The sequence below is a fragment of the Salmo salar genome, chromosome 23 (genome assembly GCF_965601325.2).
Source record: "Salmo salar chromosome 23, fSalSal1, whole genome shotgun sequence".
NCBI classification, from domain to species: Eukaryota; Metazoa; Chordata; class Actinopteri; order Salmoniformes; family Salmonidae; genus Salmo; species Salmo salar.
The window spans coordinates 11971900-11992922 of record NC_138313.1 but is presented as its reverse complement, the minus strand read 5'-3'; the positions used below and the strand labels follow the sequence as shown (position 1 = coordinate 11992922).

Sequence of the window (21023 nt, the reverse complement as noted above, 5' to 3'; positions counted from 1 at the left end):
TGCTTAAAATAAACGCAGTTGACAGTGAGAGGATGTTTATTTTTTTGCTGAGTTTATAACAGGGATGATACTTTACCACCACTAGAGAGCAGTATGTTACTACAGTAATATTCTCTGTTGGAATAAAACTGATCAGGCTAGATTTCACAAACACACGCGCAAGAAAAATAAGTAATATAAAGGAAAAGTAATAATAATCTTACTCAAATAAGTTAAAGTAAAGGTAAAGTAATATTGCTAAGGACTTAGCAATAAAGCTGAAATCTACATCTATAGGATAAATTATGTGTAGTCATTGTGAGGAGAGAAAAAAAAAAACTCTGTACAAAGGGGAAATGCATGAACTCTGAGTTGTTATGTTAGTAGCACACACCCAGTCCCAAGTATGAACACACACAACAGTGGTTATTATGACATTACTTTGGAAGCAGAGAGATAGGGAGCAGGTTACAGAGAAATCACTGGCACTTCATTCCTATGTTTAGTTTCTGTGTGCTTTTTTGAGTCAGTTGCACTTGTAGTGAGATGAGCAAATTACCTTATTCTTTTGTTTTGGAATGGTTGGACATAAAGACTTTTTTGATTTTCCTCTGTGTTTTCTTGGTACTTGCCGACCTCCTGAAAAACAAAACTCCAAAGAATTTTCCTCCTGGACCTTGGTCATGGCCTTTCATTGGCAACATGTTTCAATTTGATCCTGCTAAGATACATCTTCAGTTTGAAGAGGTGGGTTTACTAAATGTATCATTCTGTTTGTGTTATCATACCAACTCCTTGTCAATCATTGTCATGCCAGACAAATGTTTGGCTTGGCAAGAGCACAATCAGATATGGCACCAGGCTAACTTAATGCTGCTTAGCACTCTTTTGATGACAAACTGTATTTGTTGTTGTTCTTCTTGTAGTGTGAAAAAAAATATGGAAAGATTTTCAGCCTTCGAATTCCTTCGGCAAACCAAGGGCCAAAGTGGGTTATTCTGAGTGGATACAAGATGGTGAAAGAGGCCTTGGTCCACAATGGCGACAGTTTTGTAGATCGTCCCTCCATTCCCTTATTTGAAGATATATATATTGGAAGTCAAGCAATGGGAAGTAAAGGTAACACTCACATACTTAATACTTGTCACGCCCTGATCTGTTTCACCTGTCCTTGTGCTTGTCTCCACCCCCCTCCAGGTGTCGCCCATCTTCCCCACTTATCCCCTGGGTATTTATACCTGTGTTTTCTGTCTGTCTGTGCCAGTTTGTCTTGTTTGTTCAAGTCAACTAGTGTTTTGTCTCAGGGCCTGCCTTTCCCCCCAGTCGCGCTTTTTCTTGTCCTCCTGGTTTTGACCCTTGCCTGTCCTGACTCTGAGCCTTCCTGCCGTCCTGTATCTTTGCCACTACTCTGGATTACCGACCTCTGCCTGACCTGACCCTGTGCGTGCAGGACATTGTCATCATCTTACAGTTCTTAACTGATAATTGATTATGGATCATATTGATAAATTTAATATTGTAGAAATATTACATTTGTACACTTTGACTGTACTAGTGTCAATCCTTAAAAATGGAAAGGTTGGGGGTTTGATCCCCGTTCAAGTCCTACCAAAGACTCCAAAAAATGGGACCTCATGCCTCTTTGCTTGGCCATCAGTATTAAGGAGATGGATGGGGGGTAAGGCCCTGACAGGCTAGAATCCTGTCCAGGGTGTGTACTTTTACATCAAGCTGCCCCACGCTTGAGAAACAGGAGATGCTCCTGCCCTTATTGGCTGTTCTGACTTCGAAAAGGCTACTTTTCAAGGCTTACTTACATCTTTGAGTGTATGGTACAAGTTAAGGCTTCTTCACTGAAAACTGTTCTTACACTTAGGTGTGATTATGTCGAATGGGTATCCATGGAAGCAACAGAGGAGGTTTGCTCTCTCTACGCTGAGGAACTTTGGACTGGGCAAGAAGAGTCTGGAGCCATCCATCCAGATTGAAGTGCAGTGTTTGAATGAAGCCATTCAGAGTGAACAAGGTACAGTGGAAACTTGATATGGTTACAGTTCAATTCAAACTTTATTGTCCCTGCAAGGAAATTCATATACTTGTCAAAACAGACTTGGGTAGACACCGCACTGGCATTGTTGTTAAGTTTACACATGAGTTGCCTCTGTTTTGGATGCAACAGACATATAGTGATAACAGTTTCGATTTCTGAAAACAGATTCAGTTCAGATCAGGAGTCCAAGCACCAAGCAAAAAAATACAACAAAGCTGTATATGAGCTGCGGTGCTTAGAGAAGTTTTGTAGACTGAACTTCAATGTAGAGATATAAAACATTTTTAGATGCTCCTACCTGAGGTATAACAAAACACTGTTTATTCATATCTTTAAGGTCTCCCATATATGAAATGGAGGGTTCTGTAAAAATATTTTCCTGAAAAAGTGGTTACATACATAGATGTTGTGACACACGCACCCTTAACTCTCTAAGGTCAGCACCCCGACAGAAATCTAATTATCATAATAAAAGAATACCCAGAAAAATCCATCAGTTTAACCCTTGGCCTAAAATTTCCGCACACCTGTTGTCACGCCCTGACCTTAGAGCCTTTTTATTCTCTATTTTGGTTAGGTCAGGGTGTGACTAGGGTGGGTACTCTAGTTTTTGTATTTCTATGTTGGCCGGGTATGGTTCCCCATCAGAGGCAGCTGTCTATCGCTGTCTCTGATTGGGGATCATATTTAGGCAGACTTTTCCCACCTGTTTGTGAGATCTTGATTTTTGTATTTTTGCTTTTTAGCCCTACAAGGCTGTACATTTCGTTGGTTTTCTGTTTTGTTGCTGGTTCACCTTAAAAAAAGATGATGAACACAAATCACGCTGCGCCTTGGTCCGACCATTCTTTCAACGAAGTTCGTTACACCTGTGGAAATCAAATGAACATAATACTAAAAAATCCCCATCAAAATCCATTTGTTTAAGCTAGTTTTTTTGTATGGGCTGCTTCTCAAATGCAGCTTCCGCCGATATCTGCCTTCCGCATCTGCAGTGAAAGGTTGCAGAGCCAGAGTGGTGTTTGTCAGACCATGAGATGTCCCGAAAATCGGTCTTCTCACAAAAACATCTCTAAGGAAATGTGAGACACTCATGAACAAGATGGTCTTACCGCACAAGGGTCTTGGGACTCGTCTGAAGTCGGTACAGCCGATCTGCCAACTTCTGTCTGTAGTGTCCGAGTAGTTTGGGCTATACACTAATATTATTTATTTTTTAAACATCTTTTACCCCCTTTTTCTCCCCAATTTTGTGATATCCAATTGGTAGTTATGATCTTGTCTCAACGCTGCAACTCCCCAATGGACTCGAGAGGCGACGGTTGAGAGCCATGCGTCCTCTGAAACATTACCTGCCAAGCTGCACTGCTTCTTGACACACTGCTCGCTTAACCCAGAATCAAATCAATTTATATAGCCCTTCTTACATCAGCTGATATATCAAAGTGCTGTACAGAAACCCAGCCTAAAACCCCAAACAGAAAGCAAAGCAGGTGTAGAAGCACGGTGGCTAGGAAAAACTCCCTAGAAAGGCCAAAACCTAGAGGAACCAGGCTATGAGGGGTGGCTAGTCCTATTCTGGCTGTGCCGGGTGGAGATTATAACAACATGGCCAAGATGTTCAAATGTTCATAAATGACCAGCATGGTCAAATCACAGTGAACAGGTCAGGGTTCCATAGCCGCAGGCAGAACAGTTGAAACTGGAGCAGCAGCACGGCCAGGTGGACTGGGGACAACAAGGAGTCATTATACAAGGTAGTCCTGAGGCATGGTCCTAGGACTCAGGTCCTCCGAGAGAGAATTAGAGAGAGCATACTTAAATTCACACAGGATACCAGATAAGACAGGAGAAATACTCCAGATATAACAGACTGACCCTAGCCCCCCGACACAAACTACTGCAGCATAAATACTGGAGGCTGAGACAGGTGGGGTCAGGAGACACTGTGGCCCCATCCGATGATACCCCCGGACAGGGCCAAGCAGGCAGGATATAACCCCACCCACTTTCCCAAAGCACAGCCCCCACACCACTAGAGGGTTATCTTCAACCACCAACTTACCATACTGAGACAAGGCCGAGTATAGCCCACAAAGATCTACGGCACAACCCAAGGGGGGGCGCCAACCCAGACAGGAAGACCACGTCAGTGACTCAACCCACTCAAGTGACGCACCCCTCCTAGGGACGGCATGGAAGAGCACCAGAAAGCCAGTGACTCAGTCCCTGTAATAGGGTTAGAGGCAGAGAATCCCAGTGGAGAGAGGGGAACCGGCAAGGCATAGACAGCAAGGGCGGTTCGTTGCTCCAGTGCCTTTCCATTCATCTTCACACTCCTGGGCCAGACTACACTCAATCATAGGACCTACTGAAGAGATGAGTCTTCAATAAAGACTTAAAACCTGTTATGGATAGGGGGCAGTATTTTCACGGCCGGATAAAAAATGTACCCGATTTAATCTGGTTACTACTCCTGCCCAGAAACTAGAATATGCATATAATTAGTAGATTTGGATAGAAAACACTCTAAAGTTTCTAAAACTGTTTGAATGGTGTCTGTGAGTATAACAGAACTCATATGGCAGGCCAAAACCCGAGAAGATTCTATACAGGAAGTGCCCTGTCTGACAATTTGTTCTCCTACTAAGGAATCTCTATCAAAAATACAGCATCTCTGCTGTAACGTGAAATTTTCTAAGGCTTCCATTGGCTGTAGGAAGGCGCCAGAAAGTGGAATGAGAGCTCTCCAGTCTCTGGGCGAAAAACAGCAGGGGTTTTTGTGAGAGGTCCTTCTGAGAACAATGACACTGGAGCGCGCGTGCACGAGACGACTCCATGTTTTACTTTCAGTGTTTGAACGAATACAATGTCGCCCGGTTGGAATATTATCGCTATTTTACGAGAAAAATCGCATAAAAATTTATTTTAAACAGCGTTTGACATGCTTCGAAGTATGGTAATGGAATACTTTGAATTATTCGTCACGAAACGCGCCGGCGCGTCACCCTTTGGATAGTTACCTGAACGCATGAACAAAACGGAGCTATTTCAATATAACTATGGATTATTTCGAACCAAAACAACATTTGTTGTTGAAGTAGAAGTCCTGGGAGTGCATTCTGACGAAGAACAGCAAAGGTAATCCAATTTTTCTTACAGTAAATCTGAGTTTGGTGAGGGCCAAACTTGGTGGGTGTCAAAATAGCTAGCCGTACTCAGAATATTGCAAAATGTGCTTTCACCGAAAAGCTATTTTAAAATCGGACACCGCGATTGCATAAAGGAGTTCTGTATCTATAATTGGGCTCTCAGAAGGCGGCAAAAATCTGAATCGTGGCTTTGCAGGCTCTGGTTGAAAAAAAGTAGCGCGTTTGGGTAGTGGCTGGTTACAGTACTGTGAGACTCAGGCGCGTGCCCGCGTCGACCGAATGCTTTGTTTTCTTTCCTCTGTTTACCTAAATGCAGATTCCCGGTCAGAATATTATCGCTTTTTTACGAGAAAAATGGCATAAAAATGGATTTTAAACAGCGGTTGACATGCTTCGAAGTACGGTAATGGAATATTTAGAATTTTTTGGTCACGAATTGCGCCATGCTCGTGACCCTTATTTACACTTCGGATAGTGTCTTGGAACGCACGAACAAAACGCCGCTATTTGGATATAACGATGGATTATTTTGGACCAAACCAACATTTGTTATTGAAGTAGCAATCCTGGGAGTGTATTCTGACGAAGACAACAAAGGTAATCAAACTTTTGTAATAGTAAATCGGAGTTTGGTCAGGGCTAAACTTGGTCGGTGTCTAAATGGCTAGCCGTGATGGCTGGGCTATCTACTGAGAATATTGCAAAATGTGCTTTCACCGAAAAGCTATTTTAAAATCGGACACCTCGATTGCACAAAGGAGTTCTGTATCTATAATTCTTAAAATAATTATGTTTTTTGTGAACGTTTATCATGAGTAATTTAGTAAATTCACCGGAGGTTTGCGGGGGGTATGCTAGTTCTGAACGTCACATGCTAATGTAAAAAGCTGGTTTTTGATATAAATATGAACTTGATTGAACAAAACATGCAGGTATTGTATAACATAATGTCCTAGGGTTGTCATCTGATGAAGATCATCAAAGGTTAGTGCTGCATTTAGCTGTCTTCTGGGTTTATGTGACATTATATGCTAGCTTGAAAAATGGGTGTCTGATTATTTCTGGCTGGGTACTCTGCTGACATCTAATGTTTTGCTTTCGTTGTAAAGCCTTTTTGAAATTGGACAATGTGGTTAGATTAACGAGAGTCTTGTCTTTAAAATGCTGTAAAATAGTAATATGTTTGAGAAATTGAAGTAATAGCATTTCTAAGGTATCTGAAAATTGCGCCACTGGATTACACTGGCTGTTGCGTAGGTGGGACGAATTCGTCCCGCCTAGCCCAGAGAGGTTAACGAGAGTCTTATCTTTAAAATGTTGTAAAATAGTCATATGTTTGAGAAATTGAAGTTATAGCATTTTTGAGGAACGTCTGTCCCTAACAGGTTTTAAAGGTTGAGACTGAGTCTGCGTCTCTCACATGGGTAGGCAGACCATTCCATAAAAATGGAGCTCTATAGGCGAAAGCCCTGCCTCCAGCTGTTTGCTTAGAAATTCTAGGGACAATTAGGAGGCCTGCGTCTTGTGAGTGTACGTGTAGGTATGTATGGCAGGACCAAATCGCAAAGATAGTTAGGAGAAAGCCCATGTAATGCTTTGTAGGTTAGCAGTAAAACCTTGAAATCAGCCCTTGCCTTAACAGGAAGCCAGTGAAGGGAGGCTAGCACTGAAGTAATATGATCACATTTTTTGGTTCTAGTCAGGATTCTAGCAGCCGTATTTAGCCCTAACTGAAGTTTATTTAGTGCTTTATCCGGGTAGCCAGAAAGTAGAGCATTGCAGTAGTCTAACCTAGAAGTAACAAAAGCATGGATGAATTTTTCTGCTTAATTTTTGGATAGACAATTTCTGACTTTTGCAATGTTACGTAAATGGAAAAAAGCTGTCCTTGAAACAGTCTTGATGTGTTCGTCAAAAGAGAGATCAGGGTCCAGAGTAACGCCGAGGTCCTTCACAGTTTTATTTGAGACAACTGTACAACCATCAAGATTAATTTTCAGATTCAACAGAAGATCTCTTTGTTTCTTGGGACCTAGAACAAGCATCTCTGTTTTGTCCGAGATTAAAAGTAGAAAGTTTGCAGCCATCCACTTCCTTATGTCTGAAACACAGGCTTCCAGCGAGGGCAATATTGGGGCTTCACCATGTTTCATTGAAATGTACAGCTGTGTGTCATCCGCATAGCAGTGAAAGTTAACATTATGTTTTCGAATGACATCCCCAAGAGGTAAAATATATAGTGAAAACAATAGTGGTCCTAAAACGGAACCTTGAGGAACACCGAAATTTACAGTTGATTTGTCAGAGGACAAACCATTCACAGAGACAAACTGATATCTTTCTGGCAGATAAGATCTAAACCAGGCCAGAACTTGTCTGTGTAGACCAATTTGGGTTTCCAATCTCTCCAAAAGAATGTGGTGATTGATGGTATCAAAAACAGCACTAAGGTCTAGGGGCATGAGGATAGATGCAGAGCCTCGGTCTGACGCCATTAAAAGGTCATTTGCCTCCTTCACAAGTGCAGTCTCAGTGCTATGATGGGGTCTACAACCACACTGAAGCGTTTCGTATACATTGTTTGTCTTCAGGAAGGCAGTGAGCTTTTTCCAAATTTTTGGAGAAGAATGGGAGATTCGATATAGGCTGATAGTTTTTTATATTTTCTGGATGAAGGTTTGGCTTTTTCAAGAGAGGCTTTATTTCTGCCACTTTTAGTGAGTTTGGTACATATCCGGTGGATAGAGAGCTGTTTATTATGTTCAACATAGGAGGGCCAAGCACAGGAAGCAGCTCTTTCAGTAGTTTAGTTGAAATAGGGTTAAGTATGCAGCTTTAAGGTTTAGAGGCCATGATTATTTTCATCATTGTGTCGAGATATAGTACTAAAACACTTGAGTGTCTCCCTTGATCCTAGGTCCTGGCAGAGTTGTGCAAACTCAGGACAACTGAGCTTTGGAGGAATACGCAGATTTAAAAGAGGAGTCCGTAATTTGCTTTCTAATGATCATGATCTTTTCCTCAAAGAAGTGAAAGCCGTCCTCTCTTGGGGAATGCTGCTTTTTAGTTAGCTTTGCGACAGTATCAAAAAGAAATTTCGGATTGTTCTTATTTTCCTCAATTAAGTTGGAAAAATAGGATGATCGAGCAGCAGTGAGGGCACTTCGATACTACACGGTACTGTCTTTCCAAGCTAGTCGGAAGACTTCCAGTTTGGTGTGGCGCCATTTCCGTTCCAATTTTCTGGAAGCTTGCTTCAGAGCTCGGGTATTTTCTGTATACCAGGGAGCTAGTTTCTTATGACAAATGTTTTTAGGGGTGCAACTGCGTCTAGGGTATTGCGCAAGGTTAAATTGAGTTCCTCAGTTAGGTGGTTAACTGATCTTTGTCCTCTGACGTCCTTGGGTGGGCAGAGGAAGTCTGGAAGGGCATCAAGGAATCTTTGGGTTGTCTGAGAATTTATAGCACGACTTTTGATGCTCCTTGGTTGGGGTCTGAGCAGATTATTTGTTGCGATTGCAAACCTAATAAAATGGTGGTCCGATAGTCCAGGATTATGAGGAAAAACATTAAGATCCACAACATTTATTCCATGGGACAAAACTAGGTCCAGAGTATGACTATGGCAGTGAGTAGGTCCGGAGACATGTTGGACAAAACCCACTGAGTCGATGTTGGCTCCGAAAGCCTTTTGGAGTGGGTCTGTGGACTTTTCCAAGTGAATATTAAAGTCACCAAAAATGTGAATATTATCTGCGATGACTACAAGGTCGATAGGAATTCAGGGAACTCAGTGAGGAACGCTGTATATGGTCCAGGAGGCCTGTAAACAGTAGCTATAAAAAGAGATTGAGTAGGCTGCATAGATTCCATGACTAGAAGCTCAAAAGACGAAAATGTCAGGGTTTTTTTTGTAAATTGAAATTTGCTATCGTAAATGTTAGCAACACCTCCGCCTTTGCGGGATGCGTGGGGGATCTGGTCACTAGTGTAACCAGGAGGTGAGGCCTCATTTAACACAGTAAATTCATCAGGCTTAAGCCATGTTTCAGTCAGGCCAATCACATCAAGATTATGATCAGTGATTAGTTCATTGACTATAACTGCCTTGGAAGTGAGGGATCTAACATTAAGTAGCCCTATTTTGAAATGTGAGGTATCACGATCTGTTTCAATAATGGCAGGAATGGAGGAGGTCTTTACTCTAGTGAGATTGCTAATGCGAACACCGCCATGTTTAGTTTTGCCCAAACTAGGTCGAGGCACAGACACGGTCTCACTGGGGATAGCTGAGCTGACTACACTGACTGTGCTCGTGGCAGACTCCATTAAGCTGGCAGGCTGGCTAACAGCCTGCTGCCTGGCCTGCACCCTATTTCGTTGTGGAGCTAGGGGAGTTAGAGCCCTGTCTATGTTCGTAGATAAGATGAGAGCACCCCTCCAGCTAGGATGGAGTCCGTCACTCCTCAACAGGCCAGGCTTGGTCCTGTTTGTGGGTGAGTCCCGGAAAGAGGGCCAATTATCTACAAATTCTATCTTTTGGGAGGGGCAGAAAACAGTTTTCAACCAGCGATTGAGTTGTGAGACTCTGCTGTAGAGCTCATCACTCCCCCTAACTGGGAGGGGGCCAGAGACAATTACTCGATGCCGACACATCTTTCTAGCTGATTTACATGCTGAAGCTATGTTGCGCTTGGTGTCCTCTGACTGTTTCATCCTAACATTGTTGGTGCCGACGTGGATAACAATATCCCTATACTCTCTACACTTGCCTGTTTTAGCTTTAGCCAGCACCATCTTCAGATTAGCCTTAACATCGGTAGCCCTGCCCCCTGATAAACAGTGTATGATCGCTGGATGATTCGTTTTAAGTCTAATACTGCGGGTAATGGAGTCGCCAATGACTAGGGTTTTCAATTTGTCAGAACTAATGGTGGGAGGCTTCGGCGTCTCAGACCCCGTAACGGGAGGAGTAGAGACCAGAGAAGGCTCGGCCTCTGACTCCGACTCGCTTCTTAATGCGGAGAACCGGTTGAAAGTTTCTGTTGGCTGAATGAGCGACACCGGTTGAGCATTCCTACAGCATTTCCCTCCAGAAGCCATGGGAAAGTTGTCCGGCTGCGTTGACCGTGTGAGGGGATTTATACTACTATCTGTACTTACTGGTGGCACAGACGTTGTTTCATCCTTTCCTACACTGAAATTACCCTTGCCTAACGATTGCGTCTGAAGCTGGGCTTACAGCAAAGCTATCCTCGCCGTAAGGCGATCGTTCTCCTGTATATTGAGTACAGTGACTGCAATTAGAACGCATCATGTTAATGTTATTACTTAGCTTCGGCTGTTGGCGGTCCTGACGAACCATGTCCAGATAAAGCGTCCGGAGTGAAAAAGTTGAATGAAAAAAAAAGTTGAGTGAGGGAAAAACAAAAAATATAAACGGTAATTAAAAAGTAAAAACCGTAAAGTTGTCAGGTAGCAAAGTAAGGTTAGCAACAAAACGCACAGCAGCACGTAAACAAGTCTGCAAGTTGTGACCGGAAATGATACTTTGAAGCTAGCTGCACCAATGTGTCAGAGGAAACACCGTCCAACTGACGACAGGTGTCAGCTTGCAGGTGCTCGGCCCGCCTCAAGGAGTCACTAGAGCACAATGAGCCAAGGAAACCCCCCTGCCAAATCCTCCCCTAACCCGGACAACGCTGGGCCAATTGTGCGCTGCACAATGGGACTCCTGGTCACGGCCGGCTGTGACACAGCCTGGGATTGAACCCGGGGCTGTAGTGGCGCCTCAGCACTTCGATGCTTTGTCTTAGACCGCTGCGTCACTTGGGAGGTCAGGCTAAATAATAATATGACCCCTATGCGGAAAGGTGATACTCCCTCTAACAAGTACATGTCGGTTGTTTTTCTCTAGGATGCTCACAAGCCTCACAAGACTCGTCTGAAGGTTCCCGGTACCAGTTTTAAAACATTTATGGAATTATGTATGAAGATAGTTTAGTGCCTAAAATAAGGGGATAAATACATATTTATGGTGATCTTTCTTATATCTCTCAGATAGTATGAAAATAAATCAAAAGGAAGTTTGTTCTGATGTCTGTCCTGTCTGTCCTATCTGTTGTTCCATGTAGGAACCCTGTATAGGCCACGAAAGCACTGCCCTGCTTTCTTTATTGATTTATCTGAACTATTGTCCTTGAGAACTATGATAAAAATCATTGTGTGATTTTAATATTCACTCCAAGGCCATTGAATTTATTAATCTTTTGAGCTCTATGGACTTTATCCAACATGTTACTGGGCCCACCCATTACCGGGACCATCCTCTGGACCTGGTTATTACCAAGGGCCTTCCATATATCCTCTACTGTTGATGTTGCTTTATCTGATCACCACCTTGTATTTTTTACTACCTTTTGCCCATAGCAGAGGGTAATCTTGAAAGCATTATTAAGAAACGCTATCTTACCTCTGAAGTTGCTACAGATTTTATTGAGTGTATGAACAATGCTCCGTCACCTATTCTTCCTTCCTCTTGTCATGATTTAGTTAACTTTAATACCAAATGAATAGCTCCAGTAAAGTTGATAAAGGCCAGATCCAAATTTACATTTACATTTACGTCATTTAGCAGATGCTCTTATCCAGAGCGACTTACAAATGGAGAGCCCCTTGGACTAGTGAGGAAATGTATGAATTAAAGAGATATTGCAGAAAGGCAGAGCAGAAGTTGCAGGTCCATTATGATATTCTAAGAGAGCAACTTGGCATATATAACAAGGCAATTAGAAATGCCAGATGGGCTCATTTTTCTAACTTGATCACTAATAATCAGAATAATTCGAGAGTGCTCTTTTCGACCATTGATGGCCTGATAAATCCTACCCCCGCAAATGTATGTGAACTTTCTTCCACATCTAAATGTGATGAGTTTACGGCGTATTTCAGAGATAAGATACCCAGCCTAATGTTTGTTATCAGTAAAGCAAGACCTGATAAGAAGTTTGATATGTGCCCTAGCCTACCACGCAAATGCACTTTGGATTTATTTTCCCTGGTTGACACAGACATGCTCAGGAAAGTGATATCACAATTTAAGCCTTCTACCTGCCTTCTCGATCCTATACCAACCACCTTCTTCAAAACAGTTTTTAATTGCATATCTGAAGAAGTGCAAGCTATTGTTAATCACTCCCTGTTCACAGGCAATTTCCCCAACTGCTATGGTGAAACCCCTTCTGAAGAAAAGTAATCTGGATTCTTCAGCTCTTAGAAATGTTCGGCCAATCGCCAACCTTCCATTCTTAAGCAAAATTCTGGAAATTGGTTTACAAACAGCTAAATACTTTAAGTACCAACTGTATTTTTGAAAAATTCCAATCTGGTTTTCGGGCCTACCACAGTACAGAGACAGCCTTAGTTAAAGTGATAAATGATCTTAGAGCCAACACAGATGCCAAACGGCTCTCTATCCTTGTACTCTTGGATTTAAGTGCTGCATTCAACTCTGTTGACCATGATGTCATTCTGAACAGACTGGAGAGGTGGGTTGGCCTCTCCGGTTCAGTTCTAAATTAGTTTAGGACCTATTTAACCGGTTGATAGTTTTGTCATCCTTGGTGAACATAACTTAGACAAAGTACATATCACGTGTGGGGTTCCACAAGGTTAGATTTTGGGTCCGGTACCGTTCCGTTTATATATGTTGGCAGCTTGATCAGAAAGCACAGCATTGATTTAAGGTAGTTATTATTTACCGAGGTACTTATTGTTGGAACGAAGCACAGAGAGAGAATTTACTGTAATTATCTCCGGCCATTGGTCAACTGCAAAACAAACAGAATGCTGCAGCACAGGTACTGACCAAGACCAAAATGAGAGCACACATTACACTGGTTTTAAGGTCTCTGCACTGACTACCTGTGAAGTTTACAATTCATTTTAAGATTATTTTATTGTTTTTTTAAATCAATCCATGATTGTGCACCCCAATACATGCCAGACAAGCTTTTAAGTTATGTACCCAGCAGGTCCCTCAGGTTTTCTAGCACTGGCCTTTTAACTATCCCAAAGCGTAGGACCAAGAGGCATGGAGAGGCAGCTTTAGTTACTATGCCCCCTGCCTCTGGAATAGCCTGCCAGAGAACCTGAGGGGGGCCGAAACTGTGGGTATATTTAAAAGAGATCTTAAAACAAACCTTTTTAGCTTTGCTTTTCCTTAGGGTGCTGCTTAGTTCTGTTTTTATTGCTATTTTGTTTTTTGTTTTGCCTCTTATATTTGTGTAGTAAATATTTCAGATTTCTTTCATGTTTTTTTTCCTGTGAAGCAAATTGTCTTGCATTTCATGTTTGAAATGTGCTGAATAAATAAAGCTTAATTTGATTAGAGGGTTAAGTTAGAGATATCTGGGTTTTTTTTGCATTGGATCCATCTAAATCCACCGCATCTGCCTATGTCGCACTTCCGTATCTGCAGTGAAAGTTGACAGAGCAAACAAGAGAAACAAACATTCTAATTATGATATCTTAAAGCATTTTGGAAATATAGACCTGTAAACACACCAATACAGTAGGCAGAACTATTAAACTATGACTAAACTTCACTTTTTGGTAGCTGTTCAATAGACAACTTTTAGTTTGCTCTCTCAAGTTGCTCTCGTTCAGTGATGTATGGTCCTGCCTCACAAAAATGCATACAGTTACAGATGTTTTGATGTTGTGGCTATTGTAATTGGCTCTAAGGAAAACATTGAAATTGCATTCCTGAAAGGATTTTGTGTCTTTAGCCCCTAGTCTTGCAATAAAGTCAAAGGGGCAAAGACAAATTATTATTATATTTTGCCTTAAAACCTCTCTAGGCTAGGTGGGTCAGTAGCGTCCCACCTGACCAACATCCAGTGAAAGTGCAGGGCGCCAAATTCAAACTACAGAATTGTAAATATTTAACATTCTTGAAAATACACATGCAATATGTCAAAGTAAAGCTTAACTTCTTGTTAATCCAGCCGCGGTGTCAGATTTCAAAAAGGCTTTACGGCAAAAGCAAACCATGCAACTATCTGAGGACAGCACCCCACCATACAAATGCATAACAATCAATTTCAAACAGGCAGGTGGCGACACAAAAGTCAGAAATAACGATATAATTCATGCCTTACTTTTGAAGATCTTCTTCTGTTGGCACTCCAATATGTCCCAGAAACATCACAAATGGTCCTTTTGTTCGATAAACTCCTTTTTTATATCCCCAAAATGTCCATTTATTTGGCGCATTTGATTCAGAAAAACACCGGTTCCAACTCACCCAACATGACTACAAATTATCTAATAAGTTACCTGTAAACTTTGTCCAAACATTTCAAACAACTTTCCTAGTCCATCCTTAGGTATCCTAAAACGTAAATAATCAATCAAATTTAAGACGGAATATACTGTGTTCAATAGCGGATAAAATCAAAGTGGAGCGAGCTACAGGTTGTGCGCCCCAAACAAAGGAGTCCACTTGGCTTGACTCTCATTCTGAATAGCCGTACTTCTTCATTTCTCAAAGGAAAAACATCAACCAATTTCTAAAGACTGTTGACATCTAGTGGAAGCCATAGGAACTGCAACCAGGTGCTTCAGAAATCTAGTTTACCATAGAAGCCCAATTGAAAACACAGTGAACTCAACAACAAAAAAATCCTGGATGGTTTGTCCTCGGGGTTTCACCTGCCAAATAAGTTCTGTTATACCCACAGACATAATTATAACAGTTTTAGAAACTTTAGAGTTTTCTATCCAAATCTACCAAATCTATCCAAATTATATGCATATCCTAGCTTCTGGGCCTGAGTAGCAGGGATTTTACTTTGGGCAGTTTACTTTGGGCATCCCAAAGAAATTAAATCCAATATGGTGTCCAAAATCAAATATGGCTGCCATAATAATATTTGAGAGGTTAAAACACCTGCAAATATGAATTTTGTGAGGCATTTTTTCAAACCTATAAAGACTTTTAGTATGAATTAATTTTATTCTTAATCCAATATGGCCAACATGATTACTTTCAAATAACGTAGCCTGCATTTATGTAGCCCTTGCACATTTTGATTGTGTTATTCTGTCTTTAAAATGGTTTCATAAGGCTCTTGGTGTATATATATATAGGACTATGAGTGGCACTGCCATGCCTCTGTTGGATTTGAATATGCGAAGCCAACTAGTTTTTCAATGTGTGTTCATGTTTTAATTTCATTCACACACTTACAGCATATCAACAAGGACATGAGTGTGTCCTTAAATGTTGAGGAGACTAAGTAGCCAATCGTTGTTGTAGTTCTGTGGCCAAATTTCGGCCCTGCTAGAGCTGCCCCGGTCAACTGTGAGTGCTGTTATTGTGAAGTCAAAACATCTAGGAGCAACAACGGCTCAGCTGCGAAGTGGTAGGCTACACGAGCTCACAGAATGGGACCTTCGAGTGTCATGAAGCGTGTAGCACTATAAAGTTTGGTTTGAGGAGGAATAATGGTCTGGGACTGTTTTTCATGGTTCCACTGAAAGGAAATCTTAATGCTACAGCATACAATGACATTCTAGATGATTCTGTGCTCCCAACTTTGTGGCAACAGTTTTGGGAAGGCTCTTTCCTGTCAGCTTGACAATGCCCCGTGCACAAAGTGAGGTCCATACAGAAATGGTTTGTTGAGATCGATGTGGAAGAACTTGACTGGCCTGCACAGAGCCCTGACCTCAACCCCATCAAACACCTTTGGGCTGAATTGAGATGCCGACTGCAGGCCAGGCGTAATCGCCCAACATCAGTGCCTGACCTCATTAATGCTCTTGTGGCTGAATGGAAGCAAGTTCCTGCAGCAATGTTCCAACAGCTAGTGGAAAGCCTTCCCAGAAGAGTGAAGGCAGTTAGAGCAGCAAAGGGGGGACCAGCTCCATACTAATGCCCATTATTTTGGAAGGAGATGTTTGAGCACATACTTTTGGTCATGTAATGTAGTTGAAGTTCAATTTTTTTTTATTGAGTACAGGTCATAAGTACGGTACACAAGTCTGAAAAATATCTCTCATTTAAAACATGTACAGAGGTAATTGAACCACCAGTTAATGGTGCTGTCGCAGCCATATTGGACACCATATTGGATTTGGAGGGGGGGGCAAACATAATGTATAACGTCCACACAGGAACCTTTGATTGAAATAAATGAGTGTTCAGTGTCTGGGCCCACTTGCCTTAGAGCTGATTGCAATAGCCACAACATCAAAAAAACGTGTAACTGTATGCATTTTTGTCGTGCAGGACCATACAGCACTGAATGAGAGCAAATTTGACCTGGAAGTTGTCTATTGAACAGCTATCAGAAAGTTACATTTGTATTCATAGTTAATATTTCCTCCTATTGTATCTGTGTGTTTACAGGTCTATTTCCAAAATCCTTTAAGATATCCTAATGCTGTTTGTTTGTATATGTTTGGGCAGACAATTGACTACTTGTATTCAACATTTTTGCAATATCAGAGCTTGCCATATTGGGCCACATGAGCTTATGTATACAACCATCAATTTCATATATTGGAGACCTTAGAGGGGGGAAAAACATGGTTATGCTTTGTTATACCTCTGGTAGGGGTATCTCAGAAACGAATGCCCTTTTTGAGGATTGGCCACTAGCCTATATGGTGACATTTTACTTTTGATGTAAGCCATATTGCTTTTGTGGGGAATAAGGTTGCTTTTGGTCCATGCAGGAAAACCCTTCAACCCCCAGATACTGATGAACAATGCTGTTTCCAATGTGATCTGCTGTCTTGTGTTTGGTGACCGCTTTGAATACAGCGATGACCAATTCCAAACCCTCCTGAAAACAATGAACGAGATTATTTACTTGGAAGGAGGCTTTTGGGCCGGGGTAAGTATCTCTCTAACTCTTATTCTATTTGTAGACTGCTTCAACCTTATGTGGTTACTTACTTTGACATGTTGACTACAATTGTCTACCCTAGAGTAGAAAATAATATTAAATGCACTAATAGATTTTTTTTTTTATGTAAGTATTATGGCCATCCATCAATTCAAGAATGATCAGGAAATCTGACTGGACTGAAGTTTTCCATTGAACCTAACTTTGTAAGAAACATACTGGCCATAGCTCTTTTTGCCCCAAAAACCCTATCTAAATCAGCCTAGAACCATGAAAAAAAATTACATTAACTTTTGGTCATGTTGTGCATGTAAAGGCCAATGGATAATAGTAAATCATCTGTAAGATCATATTGATCAAGAATATCCATAGCCCAACTCAACTTCAATCTAATGAAAAAAAGAAATCATCTGCTATAATTAATTATATATAAATTAGAGCCACTGTATTTGTTCTATTGGTCATAAATGTGACTGCTCAGATAATTTCATATATCACGAGCTTCATAGATTCAATGTATTCAAATTGAAGGCACATAATATAAACTACACGTTTTAAAAATTATATTTACAAAGAAAATCGTAGCCTAGTGGTTAGAGCGTTGGACTAGCAACCAAAAGGTTGCAATATTGAATCCCTGAGCTGACAAGGTAAAAATCTGTCGTTCTGCCCCTGAACAAGGCAGTTAACCCACTAGGCTGTCATTGAAAATAAGAATTTGTATGGCGTCCTGCTAGAAGGACAACGTCCGGTGAAACTGGAGGGCGCGCAATTCAAATAAATGATGGATATTAAACATTTAGGTACATACAAGTGTCTTATATTGGTTGAAAGATTAAATTCTTGTTAATCTAACTGCACTGTCCAATTTATAGTAGCCATTACAGCGAAAGCATGCCATGCGATTGTTTGAGGACGGCGCCCCACATCAAAATATTTTTCCACCGGCACAGGATTCATAAAATCACAAATGGCGACTTAAATATTCACTTACTTTTTGAAAATCTTCTTCTGATTTATCATCCAAAGGGTCCCAGCTATAACGTTTTGGGTCGTTTTGTTAGATAAATCCTTCTTTATATCCCAAAAAGTCAGTTTATTGGCGCCATCGATTTGATTAATCCACTCGTTCAACATGCAGAGAAAGGAATCTGAAAATCTACCCCTAAACTTTGTTTCAACAAGTCAAAATACATTTCTTTACTCCTCAGATACCCTAAAATGTAATCAAGCTATAATATTTCTTACGGAAAGGAGTATGTTCAATAGGCAACCGATTTTAGCAGGTGCGTTCTGTCTTCATCGCGAGCGCATACACAAATTTCCAAGTCTGTCCCTGTACTAAAACGGATATTTGTTATTTGTTTTGGAAGTTACAAGCCTGAAACCTTGAACTTAGACTGCTGAAACCTTGTGGAAGCCATAAGAATTGCATCCTGGGTGCTAGAATTCAGTATGCCCCTATACATTCCATTGTAAGAGCATGGGCTCTCAAAAATTCCTGTTGGATTTTCTTTGGATTTTCTCCTACCATATCTATTGTGTTAAATTCTCTTACATTATTTAAACATTTCTACAAACTTCAGTGTTTTCTTTCCAATGGTACCAATTATATTTACATTTACATTTTAGTCATTTAGCAGACGCTCTTATCCAGAGCGACTTACAGTAGTGAATGCATACATTTCATAAATGTTTTCTCTGTATGCACATCCTGGCTTCAGGGCCTGAGCAACAGGCAGTTTACTTTGGGCACGTCATTCAGCGGAAATTGAGACTTGCCTAGTTAAATAAAGGTTAAAAAAAATAAAAAAAAATGACATGCTTCTGGTGCCAAATTAATCTGTAAAAGTACATCTTGGCAATTTATGGTTGTGGTCTTGTGACTATTTTGAGAAATCAACTTCTATGAATCATACTAGACACCTTAATAATGCATGATATTTTATTTATTTGTTGATAAGTACAACTTTTTTAATGGTTGAGTGGCTACCTTTTGATCTATTTTGCCCTGTAGTTAATGTCATTTTAGAAGCCTTTGTTAAGTGCAAGTGATATAAAACACCAAATATCAGTTGGTATGCTTTAATATATAATTACATATTCACTAATAGCAATTTCTGAATAGTTGTTCAATATAATTCAACAATAAAGTACTGTATTGCTGTTTTGCTGTATATTTAATGCAGTATTCTGTAAATTATGGTACATTGTGGAAAAATATTGTGGGAGGGGAAAGAATCGCTTGCTCATTAACATATTTTAAGGCTTAAGTGGCTATATTTGTAGCACCAGTTAGTGAGAGTCCTGTACAAATTTAAGTGTTATCTGGTAGTAGTTCCCTAACAATTGAATGTATGTAGGGAACAGACCAGAGTTAGTGATGGGCATTCTTAATCACTTCTTTGAGCCGGCTCATTGTAAAAGACGGCTCATTTGGTTCCCAATGTAAAGCCCAGAAGGTGGGCTACAATTATGTCAGATCGTGAAAAGCGAGTTCAAATACATTTTTACCTGCCCACATATTTATATTTTTTACACACTGAAAAATTCAGCGTGGACCAGATTGAGGCGCTCTCTCCACTATTTATTGTTTCAGCAGTGAGGAGTCACCCTCTTTCTATAATTAGTTTGTAACTTATCTGCAGAAAAACTTTGTTTTGAGTTCAAAAATCAGCAAGAGCTGTTCCTTTGCAAACAACCCATCAATAATCAGATTGGCAATGGGCCTTAAACCTTTAATGGTTGAAAATGTAACCATGTCCATTTGATTTGTTTTTCCCTGTCATCACGACCAGGTTGGAGGTTTTTATTTAGGCCTCTGATAGTGCAAGTAATATAAATCATCAAGTTTTCATTGAAATGCTTTAACATACAAATGCCTAGCAGCCAACCTGCTTTTTCAAACCCCTTGTAATTACAGTAAAACAAGGTAAGATAACTTTTTTACAGTTAACTAGTCACTTTAACAGTATTTTACTGTTTCATTGCTTGACATTACAGTAATGTACAGGAAGTTGGCATCAAGTTACCTTGAGTATCTCAGCAATGTATTGGCACTATCCAGAGATAGTGAGATATATATCATAAGATATCTTGTTGAAATTACAATTTTAAAGATCAGAGTATCCTTAAGTACAACATTTTCAGTAACAGTTCCAGAAACTCTTTACTTGCTGTGACTGATATGTTTTTTTTATCAACCTTTGTTGAATGCACCAACTGTAAGATGTTAAGGATAAGAGCGCCCACTAACTTACCTAAATGAAAACGTGCAAAGAACACTGGGTAATATGTCACTGAGTAATTACACTAATATGCTGTAATTGTAATCAGTGCTGTAAATTAGATTACAGGTACATACTTGTTACTGTAATTTAGATTACAGTAAAAGTGTTGGTACCGTAAAATTGATTACAGTAGCTATACTGTAAAATAAATTACAGTAACTTACTGTACATTTTACAGGAAATATTTTTTGCAGTGGGCTCGTCTAAATTATCGTATTTGCTTAGAATTATCATTATTTTACTAGAAATGGGGGCCTCGAGGGGCTGCTGTGTTTGAAATTCCCTGGCCGAATTCTGGTTTCAGTCCGTCCCTCCCCTACTGTCCTCAGATGTATAACATGATGCCGTGGGTCATGCGTCGGGTTCCTGGTCCTCACAGAAGGATCTTCACTGGCTGGGAGGAGGTCACCTCCTTCATCAACATCAGGATTCAGGAGCACATGAAGGACAACGACCCCTCGTCACCAAGAGACTTCATCGACTGCTTCCTCAACGAGATAGAAAAGGTGACGATGATAATGACAATGATTATCAGTGATGTAGTGGTAAAAAAAAGTAGTTGAGTAAAAACTGATTGCCATTCGCAGTGAATATAGTAATGCTCCCTATAGTATTTTTCTGCAGTGGTGTTTAC

The 21023-nt window shown here is 40.6% G+C and overlaps 1 protein-coding gene across 2 annotated transcripts in view; it reads left to right on the top strand.

The window, feature by feature from the left end:
- The first annotated feature begins 406 nt into the window (after positions 1-406).
- LOC106584062 (cytochrome P450 2J2) overlaps positions 407-21023 on the top strand; it is a 30394-nt gene continuing 9777 nt past the window's right edge. Inside the window, exons 1-5 of one of the 2 annotated variants that reach the window (XM_014168893.3) lie at positions 407-726; positions 906-1098; positions 1856-2005; positions 16927-17087; positions 20719-20895. In XM_014168893.3, the coding sequence (XP_014024368.1) occupies positions 526-726; positions 906-1098; positions 1856-2005; positions 16927-17087; positions 20719-20895 (882 nt within the window). In that variant the 5' untranslated portion in view covers positions 407-525. Of the gene's footprint in view, positions 727-905; positions 1099-1229; positions 1420-1855; positions 2006-16926; positions 17088-20718; positions 20896-21023 lie in introns of those variants that run through there. The other variant, XM_045706014.2, reaches the window with a different exon arrangement.